General features: G+C 36.5%; 1 protein-coding gene and 1 pseudogene across 3 annotated transcripts; both read left to right on the top strand.

Annotated features, from left to right (window-relative positions):
* The first annotated feature begins 406 nt into the window (after positions 1 to 406).
* Positions 407 to 4,220, top strand: LOC107590630 (prothymosin alpha). 3 transcript variants are annotated; one of them, XM_016279503.1, is made up of 5 exons: positions 407 to 562; positions 2,813 to 2,881; positions 2,990 to 3,077; positions 3,211 to 3,292; positions 3,382 to 4,220. In XM_016279503.1, exons 1-5 carry the CDS (start codon positions 518 to 520, stop codon positions 3,383 to 3,385), a joined length of 288 nt encoding a protein of 95 aa, XP_016134989.1. In that variant the 5' UTR covers positions 407 to 517; the 3' UTR covers positions 3,386 to 4,220. The 3 variants fall into 3 exon arrangements, with proteins under 3 accessions (XP_016134989.1, XP_016134988.1, XP_016134987.1); XM_016279502.1 differs by having other exon boundaries at positions 3,379 to 4,220; XM_016279501.1 differs by having other exon boundaries at positions 408 to 562; positions 3,211 to 3,293; positions 3,386 to 4,220.
* An 8,679-nt stretch (positions 4,221 to 12,899) lies between these two features.
* LOC107590667 (disks large homolog 1-like) overlaps positions 12,900 to 22,743 on the top strand; it is a 148,350-nt pseudogene continuing 138,506 nt past the window's right edge.

Raw genomic sequence — 22,743 nt, 5'->3', positions numbered from 1 at the left:
ACATATATTTGGAAAAATATAAATACATAAAAACTCAATGCTTGTTTGGCTTTCTGTGAGTAAAATTCAATGTTTGAGATGGTTTGGACCATTATATATTTGAGGGCAGTGTAACGTCGTCTTACGTCTTAAGTACGCAAGGTTTTTTTTTTAAGGAAAGGATGATGAGCCCATCCAGGCCATCCATCAAGCGGAGGTTGACCAGGATAGTATGGATCGACAGTTATTCCACACATAAATGAGTCAGAGGTTGGTTTGGAGGCGGAGTCTTACTTTGTAGAAATACTGTCCATTGTTCCATCTTGACCAATCAGAGGAGCGGAGGTTTTGCAACACTGACCAATCACTGAAAAACGCCCGCCTTAAAGCTCCGCCCAGTCTACTATATTAACCGCTCTGCCGCCGTGCGAGCTCGCTACAGACGCTTAATAGTCTTTTTTTTAATTATACACATCTTGTATTTCTCTTTATATTATTTTGTTCCGAGACCCCATTATATTCTTAACATTTAGGAAAAATGGCTGACACAAAAGTCGATACCAGCTCGGAAGTCTCCGCCAAGGTAATGCAACTTAACTTCAGTTATATACTGATTTGTAGAGATGCTGCGTTTTATTAACTTGAATAAACGAACTATATGAAATATGGAATTTGGCATGAAAACAGGCATACAGCATTACTGGAACACCGTTTTGCTAATTGTGTTGGTGTTTTGACCTCTCACTGTCACTTTGAAGACTTTTCGTGGATGGTAAAATGTTAGGTGTGCTGAAGTTGGGCTTCTTTGCAGAGACATTTGCAATTAAAAGGCGTTTTTGTTCGGATTCTACGCGGGTTCTTTGTTTATGCAAGCAGTTTCTCGGTTCCTCTTTAAAAAGTACAGTGAGAGAGATGGACGCAGATGATCATAAGCATAATCTCTGCTCCGCTTATATGGTTTGTTGCACGAGTTTCTTTATCACTTCTTATAGGCTCGATGATTGAAGGTGCCTCGTTCAGTCCGCGAGACGCCGATCTGTCACAAGTTACTGCAGCCCTCACGATTCACGATGCCACTCGGAATAAAGCACGTTCCCCTGGTCTGTGAAATGTGGCTACTTCATGTTTGACCGATATTTCAAGTGTAAGGAAAACGGAATTTAATCTTAGGAGTAGCCTGTAAACATTAGAGCCAACCTACCTCGGTTTAACGGGAGCGTTTGGTCGCGTTGCCTTTTAAGTTCTGTCAAGTTCAGGTTACGCTTCACTTTTTCTTAGTGAAAATGAGAGTTCACCATACATTATTGATTAAACTACTTCGGATATGAGCTTTATTTGGCTATAGTCCGGCTCTGTCGGGATGGCTGATCATTTCTTGAAAGAAAAGAAGTCTCTTGTCTTTATAAGAGTTATCCCGCGAAACCCCGCTGCGGATGCAGCAGTCTGGTTGACTGAATGAGTTTCTGTTGTAGCGCGCGGTCTTGCTCCGGAGGTGAGCTCGAACACCGAAGTTAAGGGACGCTTTCTCGCGTCCAGCTGTTGTATTTTTTATTATTTACATAGATAAACGTATTCTAGACCGACGTCTTTGAGCGTTGCGACGCGTCTCGCGGTTATTCTATCGTTTCGTGCGTGCGCGCCGCGTTTTTAAGACGCAGCGGCTCCGTTTAACTTTTAAAAACGCGTCTCGAGAGCCCTAGTTCCGTTCCTTCTAGCTGCTTGTGAGCGCAAGAACGCGTACTGTGTGAACGGCCCCGTGCAGTCCATCAACGTAAGCGATCGGACTTATCAAGCGTGTGGTGCCCAATCTCTGCTGATGTCACACAAAGATCACTGGACTCGCCTACCAGTTGTGGGCACAACATTTCTGACCCGTTTTTTTCCTTTGTTTAGCTTTTCTTTTCTTTTTTGCAGCGTCCCGGTCTTGATAAGCCTAACGTTACGTCTCTTTAGTTTGCCTATGAAATGCGGAGATGATTTCCGCTTCAGGCTAAAAGGTTGTTGCCCACGCTGTTTGTTTGATCAATATATGGGTCAGCATTATCCTGTAGATAGTGGCATATGTTCATTATTCATCTACGGCTCACTGACGCTCAGTGGTGGCACAGAGCGGCATGTAAATGGTGACGGTGTGAGAAGGCGTTGCAGGCGTGATGTAGACGCTAACCGGCTTAAAAGCGGAGGATTAGGACCTAAATGTATTAATACGAGCGAGCTGCTGAATGGAAGCACATCCTGTGGTATTCAGAGCGATGAAAGTGCGTTTCAAACCATGAAGATGCGGCGTGTTAAATAATTTGATAAATAGTTTCGCTTAAGAATAATAAATTCTCGAGGGAACAACAATATAGTGCTAGAAAAAACCGAATTGTTTAAGGCCCAATAGCACAACGCTATTGTTCCCCCCTTCTGTCTCTTTCGCTTTCTCTCACTCCCTCTCTTTCTCCGAGGTTTTTCTCTCTTTGGTCGAGTTCGCGCTCTTATTGGCGGAGTTAAAATATTCACTAATTGTGATCTGGGAGTTGTAGTTTTTTAGCGGGCGTGTCTTTATCATGCGCAGTGATGTGGATTATAAACTGAACTACAGCGCGCATTGGCGCTAACGCCGTCGACGTATCAAATTACAACACCTCAGTATGGTCTTTAAACCAGGCGGGATGGAAGAGACCGACATCCAATGAATAAAGAGTGTGGAAGTGTCGCGTTTCAAATGTGAAATGAAAGCACGTTCCACGAATAAGAGAGGATGTGAATTCAGCATCGGTCTAGTTTAATTTCCTACATCAGATAAGTAACTGAAGCAATTACAGAGCCATATTTTTTCTTCATTTAGGACCTTAAAGAAAAGAAGCAGGTTGAGGAGGCAGAAAACGGAAAGGATGCCCCTGCTAATGGAAATGCGGTAAGTTTCCACAATTTTTTCTCTTTTCATTGCCCAGTACTGTTCGTAATAGTTTCCAAATGACCTCAGGTGTTACCCATGATAACTCATAATGTTTTATTTTTTTAGGAAAATGAGGAGAATGGCGATCCAGAAAATGAAGTAGATGAGGAAGATGATGAGGTGGCTGAAGAAGATGAGGAAGATGATGGAGAAGGCAAGGCCTTAAATAAACCAATTGAATGATGAGAATGATTAAAAAAAACATCCTGCTGTAGCTCCACCTATGTGTTGGCAACCAAGGCATATAAACACAGATGCAATACTAAGAATGAATAACTACATTACAGGCGACGATGATGATGATGAAGATGATGAGGCTGAGGGTGGCACAGGAAAAAGAGCGGCCGAGGATGATGATGATGATGAGGAGGTAATTTCCACTATGCAGTGAAATCCGTACATAAGTGTGTAAGTCTGACCTTACAAACTGCAGTGTTTTAACTGTTTGGCCACTGTTTTTAGGATGATGTTGAAACCAAGAAGCAAAAGACTGATGTGTAAGAAGCTACTCTGCTGGAAATCTTCGCATCCCTCCTTTCCTTAACTCGTCCACTGGGGGAGGAAAAGCATGGTCATCATCAAGTAGAGCCCAGCATCCGTGTACACACACCTAAATGCAGATTTTGTAGAAACAACCAAGACTTCAAAGCTCTACCTTCTTACGAAATACTTTAAAAGGAAAAATTTGTTTGTATTTTTATTTACATTTTATATTTTTGTACATACTGTTAGGAGGTCAGCCATTTTTGACCGTGATCTCTGGTTACCAAACGGTGCTTTGAAGTTGATGCTTCTCTATAAAATAGATTTTACTTGTGGTTTGACCATGTCATGTTATCTCAAAAGAAACTAAGCAAAAATAAATAAATGAAAAATTGCAGAAAACCATGAAAAAAAACATTAATTCAATGCATTCCAGTAATTTGTGTATGTGCATCAGTTGTATCATACGTAGTTGGATTGTATGAAAGGGCAAGGCCAAAAGAAAAGAATTTTCTTCTTTTCTTTCTTGTCTATTAAATTGCTATCTATTTGTGGCCTGTTTGATGTATGTGTGAAATTTGTTGTGCGACAAACCGAAATTTATTTTGTGAGTTAATTTTTTTTTTTTCCTTTTATGACTTCTCATGAGTTTTTAATGTTGGAGCTGTATGGGCAAGAATAATTGAACCAGCGTTATCTTCAGATGCAGTTCATGTTTTTCATCAGCCTGTCAAAAGTAAATGTACATCAATGTAAATTATTCAGGCCTTTAAGACTCCAAGATCTGGTATAAATTATATTGCGTTAAATAAAATTGACTGTGTGAATTCTTTCATTAATATTTAGGCCACATTGCTCACATTTATATATATACTGTGTGTGTGTGTGTGCATAAAAGTTTATTTGGAAACTAAGATAATTCATGTACATTGCATTAACACTCCTTTTGTAACAAGATGGCAAATTTGTAAATCAACTATATATTAGTGTTCAATGTAGCATTTATGATAAGGGTTCTGTAGAACAGATCAAAATCCCAAAGTCCTCTTAGAAATGAAATGAGCTCAAGTGTTACTGAACTTTGAAGTTTAAATATTGAAAGCTATTTTTAGCTACTGGCTGAATATAGTCATTTTAACAGACCATTTCAAAAAGTGATCTGATTGTATGATAAAAGATGATTAATTTGTAAACATTTCAGTTTAAAATCTAGACATTTTAAAGACTGTTTATTTGGAAACTAAGAAAATTCATGTACATTGCATTAACACTCCTTTTGTAACAAGATGGCAAATTTGTAAATCAACTATATATTAGTGTTCAATGTAGCATTTATGATAAGGGTTCTGTAGAACAGATCAAAATCCCAAAGTCCTCTTAGAAATGAAATGAGCTCAAGTGTTACTGAACTTTGAAGTTTAAATATTGAAAGCTATTTTTAGCTACTGGCTGAATATAGTCATTTTAACAGACCATTTCAAAAAGTGATCTGATTGTATGATAAAAGATGATTCATTTGTAAACATTTCAGTTTAAAATCTAGACATTTTAAAGACTACAAAAGTATTTCATAAATTGCATTTGTGAAGCAGAAGTCTGACAAAAATGTCACAATGTGCACAAAACCAAAAGAGTGCTAGAACTCGAAATAGTGCAAGTGTTTCAGTTTTGGTGGTTTGAAACTCTCAGAAAGGAGCACTATAGGGATAAGCTGATGTTGCACAACTGCTGTCAGGTCTTTGACTGTTGCCAGAGGTAAACCTGACAATCATGAGCACCAGAGACAAACTCTAAAGAAGAACTGAAATGTGACACACTGACTCACTGGCCATTCAAGCCCTGATCTGGTCTCAGACTGCATATCGTGTGTTCATTTGACCATTTTATGCAGATTATATATAGGGAAAACACCATTCTGCCTGTTTACCTAAGACATGGGTGTGTGCTAAATTACTTCCAAACAAGCTGGTTTTAATGAGCAGGCAGCAAATCAAAATCTTGTGGGAAGTAGGGAGTGGAAGTATCAGTGCCACAAATAGGTGGACACACCGCCAGAGGAAACAACAGATGGACAGGGTTCTGGGCCATCATGCTTTCAACAACAAAGGGAAACAAGCACATGTGAAGAAAGCAGAAGATCAAGGCTAGTTTGGGAACTTGTAGAGTGGAATTAGAATGAGGGAGCATAAGTGAAATGCATCTATCTAGGAGATCATGGAGATATAAGGAACTTGGATCAATTCCAGAATCTTTTTTTCTGCTGTGGTCTATGAATGATGCATTTACAACAAGCAATAACCTGCATAAAGGTGGACCCTCTGTATGCAATGTGGTGAGAAAGACGCCATGACCACATTTTAGCAGCATACAAGATGACACTTGCCTAATGAACTGCTAAAAATACTTGTATACAGTACTTGTTAAAAACAACATCTTTGAAAAGAACGGCAGAGAACAAATAGACTAAATGAAACTGTTGATCTCATTCATTCAACTTACCACAAGCTCAGGTAATTATTATGCTTGAATTGTCTAGTTTAGCTAGAGGTGTCTAAATTTTTTACTACGAAGGGCTAAAAAGCAAGTCTGACTGCATGCATTCATACATGCATCTAAATGCTGCATTGTAAGTAGTCAAGTTTATGTTGGTTCAAGGGGCTTTTTCGTAATCTTTAATGAGGTTAGGGCATAAGGGTGTCACTCAAAGAATGATCAAACTAATTGGATTCTAATGAAAAAAGACAAGACTTACATGGGTTCTCATGAGAATCAACAAAGGTTCATCACATCTAAATGATTCTACTGGCTAATGATTTGTCTTATATAATGCCTTAATAAATAGCCCTGTGCATTAGATGTCAGTTTTATTGAAACTGTAACTATCAGACAACATCTAAACCAAGAATAGCAGATGTGTTAAGCACGGTTTTTTTGTGAGCACACATTTGGAGCACATTGATTTTGCATGCAAGCCATTGTTGACTGTGTTCAATGGGGTTTAGAGATCAATATGGGTTCAGAAAGTCTAAATGAATTCCACCATTTGCACACACAATATGTGTCCACAAGCAGATATCAAGGGCCTGTGACAGGTATAGCAACAAAATGAATCATTAATAGTATTCTAAAGAGCATCACTTAAAAATAGTTACAGGTTCTTTAGTATGATTACAGTCAGAACACCTGTAAGGATGTAACTTTTAATGTAACTTACAGTTTGTTTATCAAATTGATTACATTTGGATGTAATCATTGAAATGTTACTTTCTGACATCACTCACATATCACTCAATAAGACATTCAAAGTCCCTCTGTTGCTTGGTGATGTGAAAATCCAGAAGTCTCTAGTCCAGTAGAATCCATGTCGAACAGAACTGCTTCTATTCAAGTGCTGCTCTAAATCTTTGTTGCCTCCTTATGGTTCCATTCATGCAATGCATCATCCCAAGGCCAAGCGTAAGCATCCAAGGAATTCATAATATTGGCATGGTTCAAATTTGTATTGGTAAGTTATCTCTCTGTTCATCTCACTGTTTTAGCAATCCATGGAAGAAGAATAGTGAGAGTGAGTGTGTCAGCTCTGTGTCTTTCTCTCTGTGTGAGTTTCTTAGTCCAGTTAGTGATCTGGCTGCTCCTGGATAAACAGAGCAAGAATTACAGTATCAGACGCTGTGGGTCAGAACTCCTCTGAAGTCTCTTATGCCCCCTTGTGGAGTTTTCAATAACCTGTTTTATATTTTTGCAGTCACCAATGAGAACCAATATAAATGTGAGTTTTTATATAGCAATTTATAGCAATGGCAAATGTGTGAGAATTTATTGTCATTTAGCACATAATATTGTTGTGACCCTGGACCACAAAACCTTAAATCTTAAGTAGCACAGGTATATTTGTAGCAATAGCCAAAAATACATTGTATGGGATGGCAAAAAATAACATGTATTATATATATTATATATTATTTACGTATTTATATATGCCAACATTTTTGATAAAAGCAAAAAAAAAACCAACAAAAAAAACTTTTATGTAAACACAAATGATAGATATATGAGCTGAATATATTGACCTTAAAATTTAAATTTAAATTATGTAGGAGAGACTTTAAATAAAAAAAACTAAACTAAAACTAAAAAAAAATTAAAAAAATAAATGTCACTTTTACTATTTTTTCAGTATGGGATTGTTTTTGACCTGCTATTTCTCAGGAATAAGACTGACTGAACACATGTTGACATTTTGTACACATTATAAGACACACATTGTAACAGTGTGTTACACACATAGTGTGGTAAATACTTGTCACAAAGGAAAACTGCTTTTTTTGGACACTAACCTAATAATTATAATAATTATAATTATAATATATTATTTACGTATTTATATATGCCAACATTTTTGATAAAAGCAAAAAAAAAAACAACAAAAAAAACTTTTATGTAAACACAAATGATAGATATATGAGCTGAATATATTGACCTTAAAATTTAAATTTAAATTATGTAGGAGAGACTTTAAATAAAAAAAACTAAACTAAAAATAAAAAAAAAAATAAAAAAAATAAATGTCACTTTTACTCTTTTTTCAGTATGGGATTGTTTTTGACCTGCTATTTCTCAGGAATAAGACTGACTGAACACATGTTGACATTTTGTACACATTATAAGACACACATTGTAACAGTGTGTTACACACATAGTGTGGTAAATACTTGTCACAAAGGAAAACTGCTTTTTTTGGACACTAACCTAATAATTATAATAATTATAATTATAATAATTTTACAATATACCTGTATTTAAGTTATTAATGGATTTTCAGCAATAGTTTAAACAATAAACAATTATTTTACTTTAAGAAACGCTCTGATGCTTAGTTGTTGTGCTTCTTACAATTAAAGGCTACTATCTTCATCTAGTGGACAATAATTGTTGCTACACAACTAAAATCAGTGTGGTTGATTTTGTGAGTGCAGGTGTTGAACATCATCTAGAAACTCAGTGTAATCTGAAAAGGTGTATATATTAGTACATATTAATACCTTTTGAAAGGGTACAGTCCCAGTGACTACTTTTGTACCATTTTGTTTCTCCTGAGAGTGTATAATGGCTGTTACCTTGCATCATATATGACCATTATTGTTAGCAAAATGTGTTAGGAGTGAAAATCTGTCAACGTTTCTTCACCCTCAAGTTGTTCCAAACCTGTATGAGTTTCTTTCTTCTGTTTAACACACAAGAAGATATTCTGAAGAATGCTGGGACCCAAACAGTTGCTCAAAGCCATTGACTTCTATAGTATAGTTCATACTATGGAAGTCAGTGGCTACCAGCAAATGTTTGCTTTTCATCTAGTGGACAATAATTGTTGCTACACAGCTAAAATCAGTGTGGTTGATTTTGTGAGTGCAGGTGTTGAACATCATCTAGAAACTCAGTGTAATCTGAAAAGGTGTATATATTAGTACATATTAATACCTTTTGAAAGGGTACAGTCCCAGTGACTACTTTTGTACCATTTTTTTTTCTCCTGAGAGTGTATAATGGCTGTTACCTTGCATCATATATGACCATTATTGTTAGCAAAATGTGTTAGGAGTGAAAATCTGTCAACGTTTCTTCACCCTCAAGTTGTTCCAAACCTGTATGAGTTTCTTTCTTCTGTTTAACACACAAGAAGATATTCTGAAGAATGCTGGGACCCAAACAGTTGCTCAAAGCCATTGACTTCTATAGTATAGTTCATACTATGGAAGTCAGTGGCTACCAGCAAATGTTTGCTTACCGGCATTTTTAAAAATATCTTTCTTTATGTTTAAAAAAAGAAAGAAACTCATTCAAGTTTGGAACAACTTGAGGATGACATAATTTTTTTCCTAGCAGCACTGTGTAACTTTATCTGTTTTCAAAATTTGCTAAATGTATATAATGAGCGAGTACATCATGAATTCATCTTCCAAACCGCGTTTTTGTCTTATTCCGAATCACTACGATACAATTATAATACGTACTTATATTTAGCCTGGTCGGGTCGTCACCGCTGCGGAGTAACACATACCTGTGTGAATCGCCATAGACATAAACTTAGAGAAGTAGCTCCGGTTGGAATGTTCTTCCGCGGGATGTGTGCAGTTCTGTTTATTAACCGCTAGAGCGCCAAACGTTACATAGTGCTGCTTTAAGGGTCTGTTTGAGTATTTACTGAAGTGAATCAGCATTTAAAGGGATAATTCACCCAAAAATTTGAATTTTGTCATCAGTGAAATGCAGGAATTTCATACAATATATACAGTATATGGCTCATACAGAAATGTCCACTTTTGCCGCTAGAGCGCCAAACGTTACATAGTGCTGCTTTAAGGGTCTGTTTGAGTATTTACTGAGGTGAATCAGCATTTAAAGGGATAGTTCACCCAAAAATTAGAATTGTGTCATCAGTGAAATGCAGGAATTTCATACAATATATACAGTATATGGCTCATACAGAAATGTCCACTTTTGGTTTGGCAAGATGTCTTAAAATGTATTTATTTTTCTAACATTTAAACTTAGACCACATTATTAGATTACCTTTTGACTTTATGAATACACATAAATGGCAGCTTAATTATTTTTAAAAAATCTTTTTTGTGCATTTATTTAAAGACCACATGTACCTTTTTTTTGTCACTGTTGCTACCTTACTTCAGAATTTTGTCGTGGCCTAATGGTTAGAGAGTCGGACTTGTAACCAAAAAGGTTGTGGGTTCGAGTCTCGTACTGGCAGGGATTGTAGGTGGGGGGAGTGAATGTACAGCGCTCTCTGATTTAAAAAAAATCTTTTTTGTGCATTTATTTAAAGACCACATGTACCAATTTTTTTGTCACTGTTGCTACCTTACTTCAGAATTTTGTGGGGAAGTCGTGACCTAATGGTTAGAGAGTCGGACTTGTAACCAAAAAGGTTGTGGGTTCGAGTCTCGTACCGGCAGGGGTTGTTGGTGGGGGGAGGGAACGTAAAAGGCACTCTTCCTAACACCAGTGAGACAATGAATCACCAGTGACATACATAAGACCAAAGATCCTTATTCTTCAACAATAATTAAGTAGGTGAGTCTAAATTGTTACATTTGGCATGCATTTGGCAGTCAGTGAAAGCAGTTTGCAAAATAACATAAACATAAACTGGTCTTCACTGGTGTTACCCATAAGGAAGGTGACACCAGTGACAGTAACACCAGTGACAATTTTCACGAAAAATGCATGTTACAAAATGACTGCTGCAAGATATCAATCTGATGGGATATACACTTTACTTGCAATAAGTAACATGAAGCTCAGAATACCAAATCCAGAAATGATTTATTCATCAAAAGTGCTTATTGCATCAATCTTTAAAGTTGTGTAACACCAGCCATCAGAATAAATCTTTCAATATAAGCCAACTCTAGTCATTTTTTGTTTGCAATATGCATCTGGAGATCAGTGAACAGACTGTGGGGGGCCTATTGCCTGAAATTTATGTTCTTGATCTATGTATGAATCTTATGCACCATGATGTATATCCCAATAGTGTTTTAAAATGCTCTTTATTATTAGACAATCCACGTGATGTGTTATGTAAAACCCACTGCTTCAATATAAAGGGTTAGAAGTGCTCAGGTCCGGTTACGGCCATGCATTCCATGTCAAGGCTCTTCACTTACATGCCTCCAAAGAAAGCATAGGGTGTGTGCAACTGTAATTATACATAGTCAGTGAGGGATGAAAGCTTTATTTATTTAAAGCAACAGATAAATCAAGAAGTAACTTTCCATAAATCATTAAGAAAATTGAAAGGAAATTCTACATACATGCATATTAGAGGTGAACTGGGGCGTACTATTATTAACTGATGTTATTATTAACTTAAATTTCATGTGCAGTGGTATACAAGAAACACTATGTGAATCAGGTTCTTGGTTATACAGCACAGTAGAAGAATACATTCACTAGGCATAACCAGACACTACAACAAGTCAAGACTTGTCAAACTGTGTGGGTAGCAGAAGTATCTGTCACAACTGTGGAAATACTCCTCAGACTCCTCAATTTGTACACATTTTTCATCAATGGATCATTGTAAATCTGTGAATATTTTCTGCTCGTACAGTCATTCATTGCATAGTTTATTTGTGTCTGAAATGCTCTGGAAAATAACCTCTGACTCTAAAGGGCGTTTAAAAAAGACTCCACTGTTTTTTTTTAATGTGTGGCAGCCTTCACCCCACCCAAGCTGTGGCAATGTGACAGCACCCTGTGACTCCACATCCACCCTTCACAAGATTCAAATGACAAAAGCCATTTCAAACACCAAAACAACTAACAAAAGCCAATCTTAGCCATGCTTTGTCTTCGCTGGTAACAGTATGCCTTTGATAGGATGACACAATGCAAAAGTTGCCATCTCTGCCACCCAGACATCTCTGTGAACATTTATTATTCAAATAGGCTATATGGGGAAGTCGTGACCTAATGGTTAGAGAGTCGGACTCATAACCCAAAGGTTGTGGGTTCGAGTCTCGTACCGGCAGGGATTGTAGGTGGGGGGAGTGAATGTACAGCGCTCTCTCCCACCTTCAATACCACGACAAGGTGCCCTTGAGCAAGGCACCGAATCCCCAACTGCTCCCCGGGCGCCGCAGCAAAAATGGCTGCCCACTGCTCTGTGTGTGTGTTCACTGCTGTGTGTGCGCACTTTGGATGGGTAAATGCAGAGCACTAATTCCGAGTATGGGTCACATGTCACTTCACTTTTCTTTTCTTTTTTTCACTTCACTTCACTATACTATATTCTGGGGTTTATTTAATATTTAGTATTAATATCAAATAACTTTAAAATTAATTTCAAATTGATAAATTAGGTAATATATTTTTACTCCTTCAATGAGAATAATCTAATTAAGACAAAGCATCAAGCATTGTTACCAGAAATGCAAACTCTACAGCTGTATGTCCCATTATTATTTACGAAATCAGCAATCTTGAAACGCCACTCAAATCATAGAAATGGAACTAACTGCTGTGTAATAAAATGACTACAATTATTTCATTTTTATACTTATGGGTGATAGTACTGAAGGCAATCAGTAAGTAAAGCAGGATTTTGATAATTCCAGCTGGCCATTCAAGAGACTATGAACCTCAATCGCAGCCATTTCATCAGCAGAAACAGGCTGATGGATTATGAGTCTTGTTCAGATGTCACCAGATAGTACATCTACCGACATATATAAATAAATAAAGAGGCTATATAGCTAGTCTCCACATATAAAAACTGCACATATAATAAATGTAAACAAAATATATAGGGCTATATTCTGCTGTACTAGCATAGTAAGCTCATATCCTTTGAACAAGACTGGTGTTCTGTGGCTCTTATATAATTTCCCCAGATTTCATTACTTAAAGTGAGGATAAACTTAATAAAGAGCTCTTTCACCGGCTGCTTTCTCGCAGCAGCGGAGTGAAGAAACCTGAGCGCTGATTCCTTTGAGCGCAGAGGGAAGGCAGTAGATCAGTGGATCATGTGATCTGTTTGCATATCAAGGTCGCCATTTTGCAGGAAAGTTTGGGAATTTCGGGAACACTAGAAGAAAGAGGAAGTGTTGCGCTGAAGAAGTTTCGATTACGGACGTGTGCGGATCCAAGACTCCAGTCAGGAGTGAACGGGAACCCGTCTGCGAGTGAACTTTACTTGCACTTCAGCAGGGGTTATTAGTATTTCTGCCTTTTCACTTCCATTGCAACAGATCGGAAGCAGTTTTCCCAAATGTTTGTAATGCGATTTGTTGATTTACTACTGCATGCACTCGTCTGCAGAAAGTTGAGCAAAGTTGTATGAAAGTGTCCACGGGGTCCTGCCGCATCTGTGACAGGGTTATGAGTGAAGTGGTCGCTTACAGTTTTTATTGGATTGGAGGACTATTGATATTGAGCTTTCACATGTCAGCCTGACCCGGTCAGTGATCGCCGGTGATTGTTGATCACTACGAAATCAAAGTGAAAGTGATCAGTCATTCATTCCAATGGTTTACAGCAGTCTGTGAGACTTTGAATCTTTGAGTCTTGATCATGCCAGTGAGAAAGAAAGGTAAGCTTTCTTTAAAATGTGTATATATTTAAAATGCCATGTAGCCAATATTTTAGTATATAACTTATAAGTTATGAGAAAAAACAATGCATTTTCTAAATATATATTTTAAGCAACTTTGTTGTGTTTGGCCAGTGTTTCTCAACAGGGTTTTTATAATGTGTTTTTCAGATGCTCAGAGGGCACTGCTGCTTCTGGACGAATACCAAACTAAACTCCGTCAGACCGGAGACCCTCATCTCAGACGTTCAATTGAGAGAGTCATCAATATTTTTCAGAGTCAACTCTTCCAGGCTCTTATAGGTACGTTGCTGCAAGAACAAACTTCACAAAGTCCTTACTAAAACCAAATGACCTTTGTTCAGTGTTATTCATTCATTTCTAATAATGAGAACCCTTTTCCTCAAGGAAGTTTCTTAACACTTGTCTTGTTGTGCTAAGATGGTGGAACAGGTTTGACTTCACCATTATTTGACATGTTTGACATTTTCAATGATGTATTACAGCAACGTTGTTTTTTCTAATAAAGGTGTTTGCATGTAGCAATTTAAATATGTTGTTTTGCTCCTGAAGGACACTTGGAGAAAATTGTAAGGTTTTCGTTCTCATGGAAAGCATTATAAAATCTTAAAAAGTTTTACGAATGGAAACTTTTTTTTTGTTTTTGAAGTTATGCGTAGTTGTACAATATTTCATCTCTTTTGTAAAATAATTCATCTATTTTACCATTTTTTTTCATCGGTTTCATCTATTTTTTTTTATTCAATATTTCATCTGTTTTTGTATGCATAGTCGCTATATCATTTTTTAAAGACCTTTTCCAGTAATCACAAAACATTGTAAAGTAGTGGGATTCCATTTGTCAGAAAGTGTCTTGGCTTGTATTTGCTGGGAATGGAGTCTAAACATTTGGTGTGCAGTAATTTCAAGTAAATTGTCAATTTAAGAAAATCCTTTGAGTTTGCCTTTTTAAGCAGGCTCTTTTGGAAGTTAATAATGGAAGAGGAATTTGGTGGTGATAAGCATTTTACTATTGAAAAAGTCCAACAGAACATATCCAGAAATAGCTATAAAGATAACTTGGAATGTTTTTGTATATTTGATTTATACTGGCTGCTATGTGGACAGATTTAGTGGGCATCTTCAAAAAAAGGTTGTGGTGAGGTATTTGATAAATGGATTTTGTAGTGAATTTGTGGCAGTGTACAGCAAACAGCTGAAAATGTACTGGTAATTTTCTACCAAGACATTATCCATTGATTTTACAGACATTTCCGTTAACTCTAAAACAATGCAGTGCAAAACTCAAAATGATAAAACGCTTGGAAAAAAATCTATATGTATCATATTAATACAGTACATTGTGCCCTGTTTTAAATTTTTAGAGTGTAGCATGGCCTACCCTGTTGTAATTTAGAACATCTTTATATTCCCCACTGGACAAATCAAAGCACAGTGGTGCATACTTACTTGAGTCTTTCAATCCTTAATTAAGAGGCATTTGACATGCATCATTGCTTCGTTCAGTTTCCAGTAATGCTGTGCTCAGATGGTTACAACTCGGTGCATCCCTACTATAAGGTTTCCATGATTTGAACCCCCACTCGTTTAGTTTGTCAATCTGCTGTACTGCACACAGAAGAACTCGGTATGTTACATGCATGTTGGCTGCTATGTGTGGGTAAACATGGCATTCATTGCAGCCTACTTTTAAAAAATATTATAAAGATGAATGCAGTATGCTTTTGCAATTAAATTTTGTACTGTTGTATTGAAGGAAGCATAATGGTAAATAGATGGCTCATTCTTGGTGCAGCCATTATTTTTGGTGTAAAATTGAGTAGCAGTATGTAACCATTTATCCATGGTGCATTTATCCAAAGCAACTTGTAAAAATTGTGTTGTAATGCATTTCAAGGACAGTCCCTTCAGAGCAACATGCCTTTTTCAAGTGGTCAATTGCAGCATCCAGCAACCATCTGGTTACCATCACTGAACTTTTACTGCTATACCGGCTAGACCTTTTTGACTCGATGTCCCATTAAAAATATACAACTGAACTGTAATTCAGAAATTGAAAACATGTTCATTAGAGAACATATGTAAGTCATAATTTGTATGATATGTCTTTAATGTATTTTTGAATAAATTATTAGATCCAAAAACACACACAAGTGTGACCCTTTATAGTGGCTGATAGTGTTAGAGTAAGACTGAAGCTGTCTGAATTTAATTTGGGCTTGGCGTATCTGAAATCTACACCTAAATGTGCACTAGTACTTATTTTATCATTAGTTTTTATCATGGTTACTTCAGAGAAGTGTCAGGCTACAACAAATTCCGGTCTTTAAAAGCAATGTTATGGCTTGAAGCCATATTCAGGTTGTAATTTTTAGGTTAAACATCATTAATGTATTTACACTTGGTAATGTTTTTATGGATTGGATTATCGATTTACACTTGGCCATGCAAATGCATTTTCATAAAAGTTTGTATCTTTGATTCTGTGAACATTTGTTGGGATTATAGTTCTGCTGGTGGCTTATTAATCACATGCATTTGACTATGCAACCTCATAATTCTTTCAGATATTCAGGAATTTTATGAAGTGAGCCTCCAGGATAATGAGAATAAGCCCACAGAGCCGTCAAGCCTTAAAACCAGAGAACCCTTTCTTCCTGTTAATGAATGGAATCTCACTGGCCCTCCCAGTACCACTGCACCAACAGAAACTGTGCCCAGTGTCAATGCCCAAAGCAAAGAGGTAAGCAGAATATTGATGTGTATGCTGCCTCTCAGAACTGCATCTTTGCTCTAGGCATTACGTGGATCTTGAATGTCATTATTGGTTTTAGAGTAATTGCTGCTGTTTATGACAATTATTGGTGCATTCTTTATTCTGTGGAAGCAGGTGTTATTCATCCAATGATTCATTCAAAAACTGATTAATTCTGAAACGAAACTGAACTACCGTGTGGTTTAAACACTTGCAATAGTTGCTACTTATGTAGGAACTATTTTCATTGGCAGATCAGTGTTATATGTGAATGTTATATTGCTTAACTAAAGAACTTGAATTGTATTTGGTGTCTATATTTGTACAAAGGTTATGTATAAGATTATTCAGAGACATTCTTTTGTCATGTCATATAATGTCAGTTTCAAAAGTCATGGTAATGATTCAGCTTTGGTGAACCTACTTCAGAAGGTCCAGTACTTGTTAAACTTGAGTTTGAAAGATAATTGAGGATGCAATTGAAGTTCATGATGCTAAGTGTGTGAAGTGTTAAATTTCTGACCAATTTAAATGTGCTACTCTAAAATAGTACATAGGAGTTCTGTGGCACTCAATGTAGAACATTAAGAGTTATCTTATTTAATAATGTTAATTTCTCATTTAAATCTGATAAGGGTTGGGGATGCATTTTTCATTTAAATTGTTCACATTCTAAAGAGTGGGAAGATTTTACTTCTTTTGGGATTGGAAGTGATCTGCCACGCTGTGGATAGAGAGCGTTTTAACAATGCATAACACTCTCATTTCTATGAAGTCTCCGATGAATCAGATGAGTGTTTGAACGTAGATGAATTGCATGTCTCCACTGGAATAGAGGATGTAGCTTTGTGGTGTTTTATTATTTCTTAACTTATGTTTCTCCACTGTGATTTTGAAAGCATGTAAGAAACAGGAATTGGGTATAACATGCCTTGAAAAATATTTCTGAGTTTAATGCAATACTCGTACATAAACTTATAAAATAAAATGTATTCTTTCAAACATTTTAGGATTTTATAATATTATATAACCTAATATTAATATTCCCTATTTGTATAGTCTACTTTGTATTTTTGCTTTTTCTAAAGGTTCATATGTTTGTTTGGGGAAAAAAAAAAATCTCGGATACATTATATCTCAGCATATCACGATCAAAAATAAATCTGCTACTTGATTAGTAACAGATGAATGAGTTCAGCTTTTACATCTTGTTTGCGTATCACCGTCATTGTGATTTGTGTGTTGAATTTTAAGGACCCCATGTGCTAAAATGTGCTAAGACATCTAAATGTTAAGATGCACAAACATTTAGGGATTTTTTCCCTGTTTTATTAAGTCCACTGGTTGATGTTGAAACGGCAGGGCAGAGGCGTTTTACGCACTCGGTTACCCACACAGCGACGTGCGGTTGGAGCGCGCGGTCCAGAGGTGAGCAGAGCACATTATGCTGCTCGGACTTCCCGTGGTGCTCCTATCAACTTTGAACGCGAGTCAATATGAGTGCAGGCGTCCTCCTCCTCAGCATCCCCGACACACTGCCGCGGAAAGGAAACATGAGGTGATGCATACTTGACTTCTGAGTATATGGACGCGTACGTTTGCTCAACTGAGAGTAAGTTCCAGTCGTACGCGCAATGCTTTCGTGCATATACATTCGCATATTTTAGCGGCAGGTTTAGAGCAGCTGGAATGAGATGCTAAGAGGTCGCACTCTGAAGAATGGACTGTTTATGTATTGTTAGCACAAAGGTAAGACATCCAAATGCATGCTTGCAATGCTCTCCGTGCTGTTTGTCCAGAGTATGTTTCCTATACAGATCATTATGATAATATATGACTGTAAGATTAAGATGGACAAATGTGCAACTTCAATAATCAGTGGTTACAGTACTACGGCTAGGATATTCAAATGAGTATTCACAAAGTTTCTTAATGCTCTGTCTGTCTGTTTATCTTGTTCTAAACATTTTACATAATAGTAGGAAACCACCACATACTAACCCAATAATATAATTGTTTTGATAAGAAATTATGCTGTGAAAGGTGATCACACTGTGCAGTGTGCACTGATTAGGCTGTTATTAAGTTAGAAAGTGGTATTCGAGCTTAATTGTTGAATATTTAAGAGGTGTAGCTATAGAAAGAGTTACACAACCACATTTTATAACAAACTGATTCCCTTAAGTTTTCAGGACTCATAAAGGAATTGAATTGAAAGCGGTTGAGACATGCTATGAACAAAGGAGCAGTCAACAACTGGTTGTCTATCACATCTTTAACATGTGTATTTGCAGATCTTTGCTGTCAATCACTTGTGTTAGAACTGTCAGCCTCTTTCAGATTAAGAAAAATGGTACACTGTCAACCCTAACAGTCAAATTTATTAAATGAAATGAGTTCATAAATTTACTAGTTGTCAACTCAATAACTGATTATATTAAGCAGAGCTCAAACTTAATAAGTTACAGTATATTTCTATCTTCCAGCATGCTTTTGTTTGAAATTAAATAGGAGAGTAAATTATATAAGTTCACAGTACTCATAACCATTGGTTTCTAAACTTAAATGAATTGAGGCAATCAGTTTCCTCAATTGAAATGTGTTATCAGAACTCATTGGGTTTTACAGTGTAGTGTGGTTGGAGAGAGAATGAATCAAAACTCTTCTTGAGTGACCAAGTGAAGGGAAAAAAACTAGACGGCATTTTTTGGCTGCACATCTGAGAGCATGAAACCAGCAGGAGCTGCCTGACACTTTGGAATAAAAATTGGAATAATAATATTAAAAAAAAAAATGAATCCTTAAAGATGCATTACAAAATCTTTATCTGTTATCTCTCACAACAAGGTTAATGCCAGTTCGAGATGGGGGAGCAGTTACCTGTTGATACAGACATTATTTAATGTTTTTCTGTGTGCTGCTGTATATTTAGGACAATATTTCTTTCTGTCTACTTATTTATATAAAGAATATTTAAGGATGAGGGCTCCCATTTCAATCTGGCACAAATGTGTGTCACTCTAGAACAGTGATCATTAGATTCATTTTAGGGTGTTCTTACCTGTATGTGATTGGAGTACCCTTCAGTGGGTGAAATTTGTAAAAGGTGTTTAAAAGGTAAAGCTGTTTATCATTCAATGCCAATTATGATCACTCATCACCATAACAGAATGCTGGAGTGTTTTTAAGACCCAGCCATCTGGAAGTACTGAAAGAAATTAGCATAATGAGATCATACTCTACTACTGATTTTACTGATTTTATCCGTCACCAGAATTTATTTAACTGGCTAAGTGTGTTTAAGCGCACACCTGCGTCAAAGAGTCCTCTAGAATTCAACAGTTATTATCGCAGGTTTGCAAGTAAAGAGAATGCTTGCTGAGTGCAGAGCACTTGCAGTGTCTGAACACTTACAGGCATGCTCTTGAAATGTGCTAAAATTATGGTTATATAATCTGTGGAGTGCATTATATTTGTCGGTAGTGGCAAAAGCACATCATCTGTGCTGCTGTAAATGCACAGCCATGACCAGCCCTCCACCTGAAGGCAAGGCCCAAGGGTCTCTTTTAAAGCCTTGCATGCTTAAGCTTCCATAGACTCTCCCATGTTCTCATATAGGCAACAAGTGACCATCTCCAGTACTTCTTTACCATGGGAGACATGAGTTGCATTTGTGATTTGATCATTTTTATTGTCTTAATTGAGGCGAGACAGAGTTCCTTTCTAGATAAACCTTGACATTTAAAATCCAGTGCATGTTCTCGCACATGCATATTGTTTTAACATGAATGTCATACAGTGTTCAGAGTAAGCATTTTTAGTATGTATTTTACTCTCCCTCTTTTATTTGTTTGCTTTTTACTGAGTGGTTTGCCCTTTTCAAGAGCCTCTCTTTGAAGAACATAATAAGCATGGTTTGCAGAGAGCAGCAGACTGTTAGTTTTATGTGACTGGTGGATGTGACTAAACTTAAAATATGTTTAAGTGCCCCTGATTTCAACCATAGAAAGGTACAGTCAATTAGGTGTTGTATTCTGATTACTTGGAGGCAATAATTTATACCTACATGTCATATTTTCCCCCATGAAGCCGATTTATAATGTTTGTCAAGGCGTCTAGCATGGAAACATTATTTTGTTCTATGTGACCAGTGTTCTCCCATCTCTTTAACTAAAACATTAGGTGTTTTGCGCCAAGATTTTTTTCATAGGCGTTTTGAGTGAAACCTGACAGTCAGTTGTCGTTATGCTCTAAAATCAGTGGAAATGTGGGTAGGGCTGGACGATATGGCCAAAATTTATATCATGATATATTTCTTAATTTCGGTCGATACGATATAATTCCGATATCGATATGAACACCATTAAAAAAAAAAAGCCTCATAATAACTGCCAAGAATGCCCAGAACAGATGTCTGTACCTAAAAACTTCTGAAAAATGAATTTTCCAAGTCTAGGAAACCTCCTCCTATAAAACTATATAATATTTAAGAAGAAAAAAACAGCCCAAATAAATGAATGTTTACCTTATATCAAACTATTGGCTGACATACACTACCACTCAAAAGTTTTTGAACAGTAAGATTTTGAATGCTTTTTAAAGAATTCTCTTCTGCTCACCAAGCCTGCATTTATTTGAAAAATACAGCAAAAACTGTAACTTTTTAATTTTTTTTACTATTTAAAATAATTTTTCTATTTGAAAATATTTAAAGGTCCCATGACATGCTGCTTTTTGGATGCTTTTATATAGGCCTAGGTGGTCCCTAGTACTGTATCTGAAGTCTCTTTCCCGAAGTTCAGCCTTGGTGCAGAATTTCAGCCACTACGAGCCAGTCCCACAATGAGCTTTCCTTAGGACGTGCCATTTCTGTGTCTGTAGCTTTAAATGCTAATGAGAAGGAGAGAGGCGGGGCAAGGTGCTTCGCTCGTTTGCAAGCCATGATGTCTCTCGAGGGAAAAAAAATATTGCGCTCGCCTCGCACGGTAGTAGCTCATTTTCTCATGGGCGGGCCAAATTCTCTGGGCGGGCAAAGCAGAGAAAGGGGAGGTAACCTTTCCCCATATGACGACATAAAGGGAAGCTTCCAGATTGGGCCATCTGAGCTTTCATTTTCTCAAAGGCGAAGCAGGATACCCAGGGCTTGGTTTACACCTATCGCCATTTCTAGCCACTGGGGGACCATAGGCAGGCTAGGGGAACTCATATTAATGTTAAAAAACCTCATAAAGTGAAATTTTCATGCTATGGGACCTTTTAAAAATGTGATTTATTCCTGTGATTTCAAAGCTGAATTTTTAGCATCATAACTCCAGTCACATGATCCTTCAGAAATCATTCTAATATGCTGATTTGCTGCTCAAAAACATTTGTTGAAAACAAATTAGTAGATTTTTTTCAGGTTTCTTTGATGAATAGAAAGTTCAGAAGAGCAGCATTTATCTGAAATAGAAATCTTTTGCAACATTATAATCTTTTTGATCAATTTAAAGCATCCTTTCTAAATAAAAGTATTATAAATAAAATTGCAGCGCTAAATAAAATTTCTATAATTTCCACAAAAAAAAATTTATACTAACTCCAAGCTTTTGAATGGAATAGTGTATAATGTTATAAAAGCTTTTTATTTCAGATAAATGCTGATATTTGGATCTTTCTATTCATCAAAGAATCCTGAAAAAAAAAACTCAACTGTTTTAAATATTGATAATCAGCATATTAGAATGATTTCTGAAGATTTAAAATAACTGCTTTCAAATAGAAAGCAATTATTTTAAATAGTAAAAATGATTCAAAATTTTACTGTTTTTGCTGTACTTTGGATCAAATAAATGCAGGCTTGGTGAGCAGAAGAGAATTCTTAAAAAAAAAAAAAACTTAAAAAATTTTACTTTTAAAAAAACTTTTGACTGGTAGTGTAGGCTGATTATTTTTATAGATTGAAACAAATGTGCTTCAGCCAGGATAAAGAATATGAAAAGTGCTGCAGAAAACAAAAAAATTGAGCAACAACAAAAACATGTTGCTGGAGACGGGCTTATCAAAAATGCAAATTCATTCTCTGCCAGCAGGAAGCACTTTTAGAGTAATCAAACTAGCGGTTTCCCTGGTAACGGCTGTAATCAAAGCAGCTCCACTCGTGAACGCTACTTTATCAGATAAAAATTAAAATGTCATCAAAACTTTTCTGAAGACAGTCGGTTTCCTTCAGAGATACATTCATATAAAACACCCGCACCGCGTTTTGATTTTGAAATGTGCAGTGCTCATGTTTATTCAAAGAAATCAAATGCCACAAATATATCAATGTATGGGTAATACAACACTGGTAATGTATATCGAAATATCAGAAATGTGTTTAAAAATCATATCACCATTATTAAAAAAAAATTATATCGCGATACATATTGATATTGAATTATTGTCCAGCCCTAAATGTGGGCTAGTTCT

This window comes from Sinocyclocheilus grahami, unplaced genomic scaffold, assembly GCF_001515645.1.
Source record: "Sinocyclocheilus grahami isolate Dianchi unplaced genomic scaffold, SAMN03320097.WGS_v1.1 scaffold131.1, whole genome shotgun sequence".
NCBI lineage: Eukaryota > Metazoa > Chordata > Actinopteri > Cypriniformes > Cyprinidae > Sinocyclocheilus > Sinocyclocheilus grahami.
Note: the sequence above shows the minus strand (reverse complement) of the source record. Positions and strands in the feature narration are given on the sequence as shown.

Coding starts and splice junctions, on each gene's coding strand:
- LOC107590630 (XM_016279501.1), top strand. CDS start 518: ATGGCTGACACAAAAGTCGATACCAGCTCGGAAGTCTCCGCCAAG. Junction 2,882..2,989: donor CCCCTGCTAATGGAAATGCG/GTAAGTTTCCAC, acceptor TTATTTTTTTAG/GAAAATGAGGAGAATGGCGA. Junction 3,078..3,210: donor TGAGGAAGATGATGGAGAAG/GCAAGGCCTTAA, acceptor ACTACATTACAG/GCGACGATGATGATGATGAA.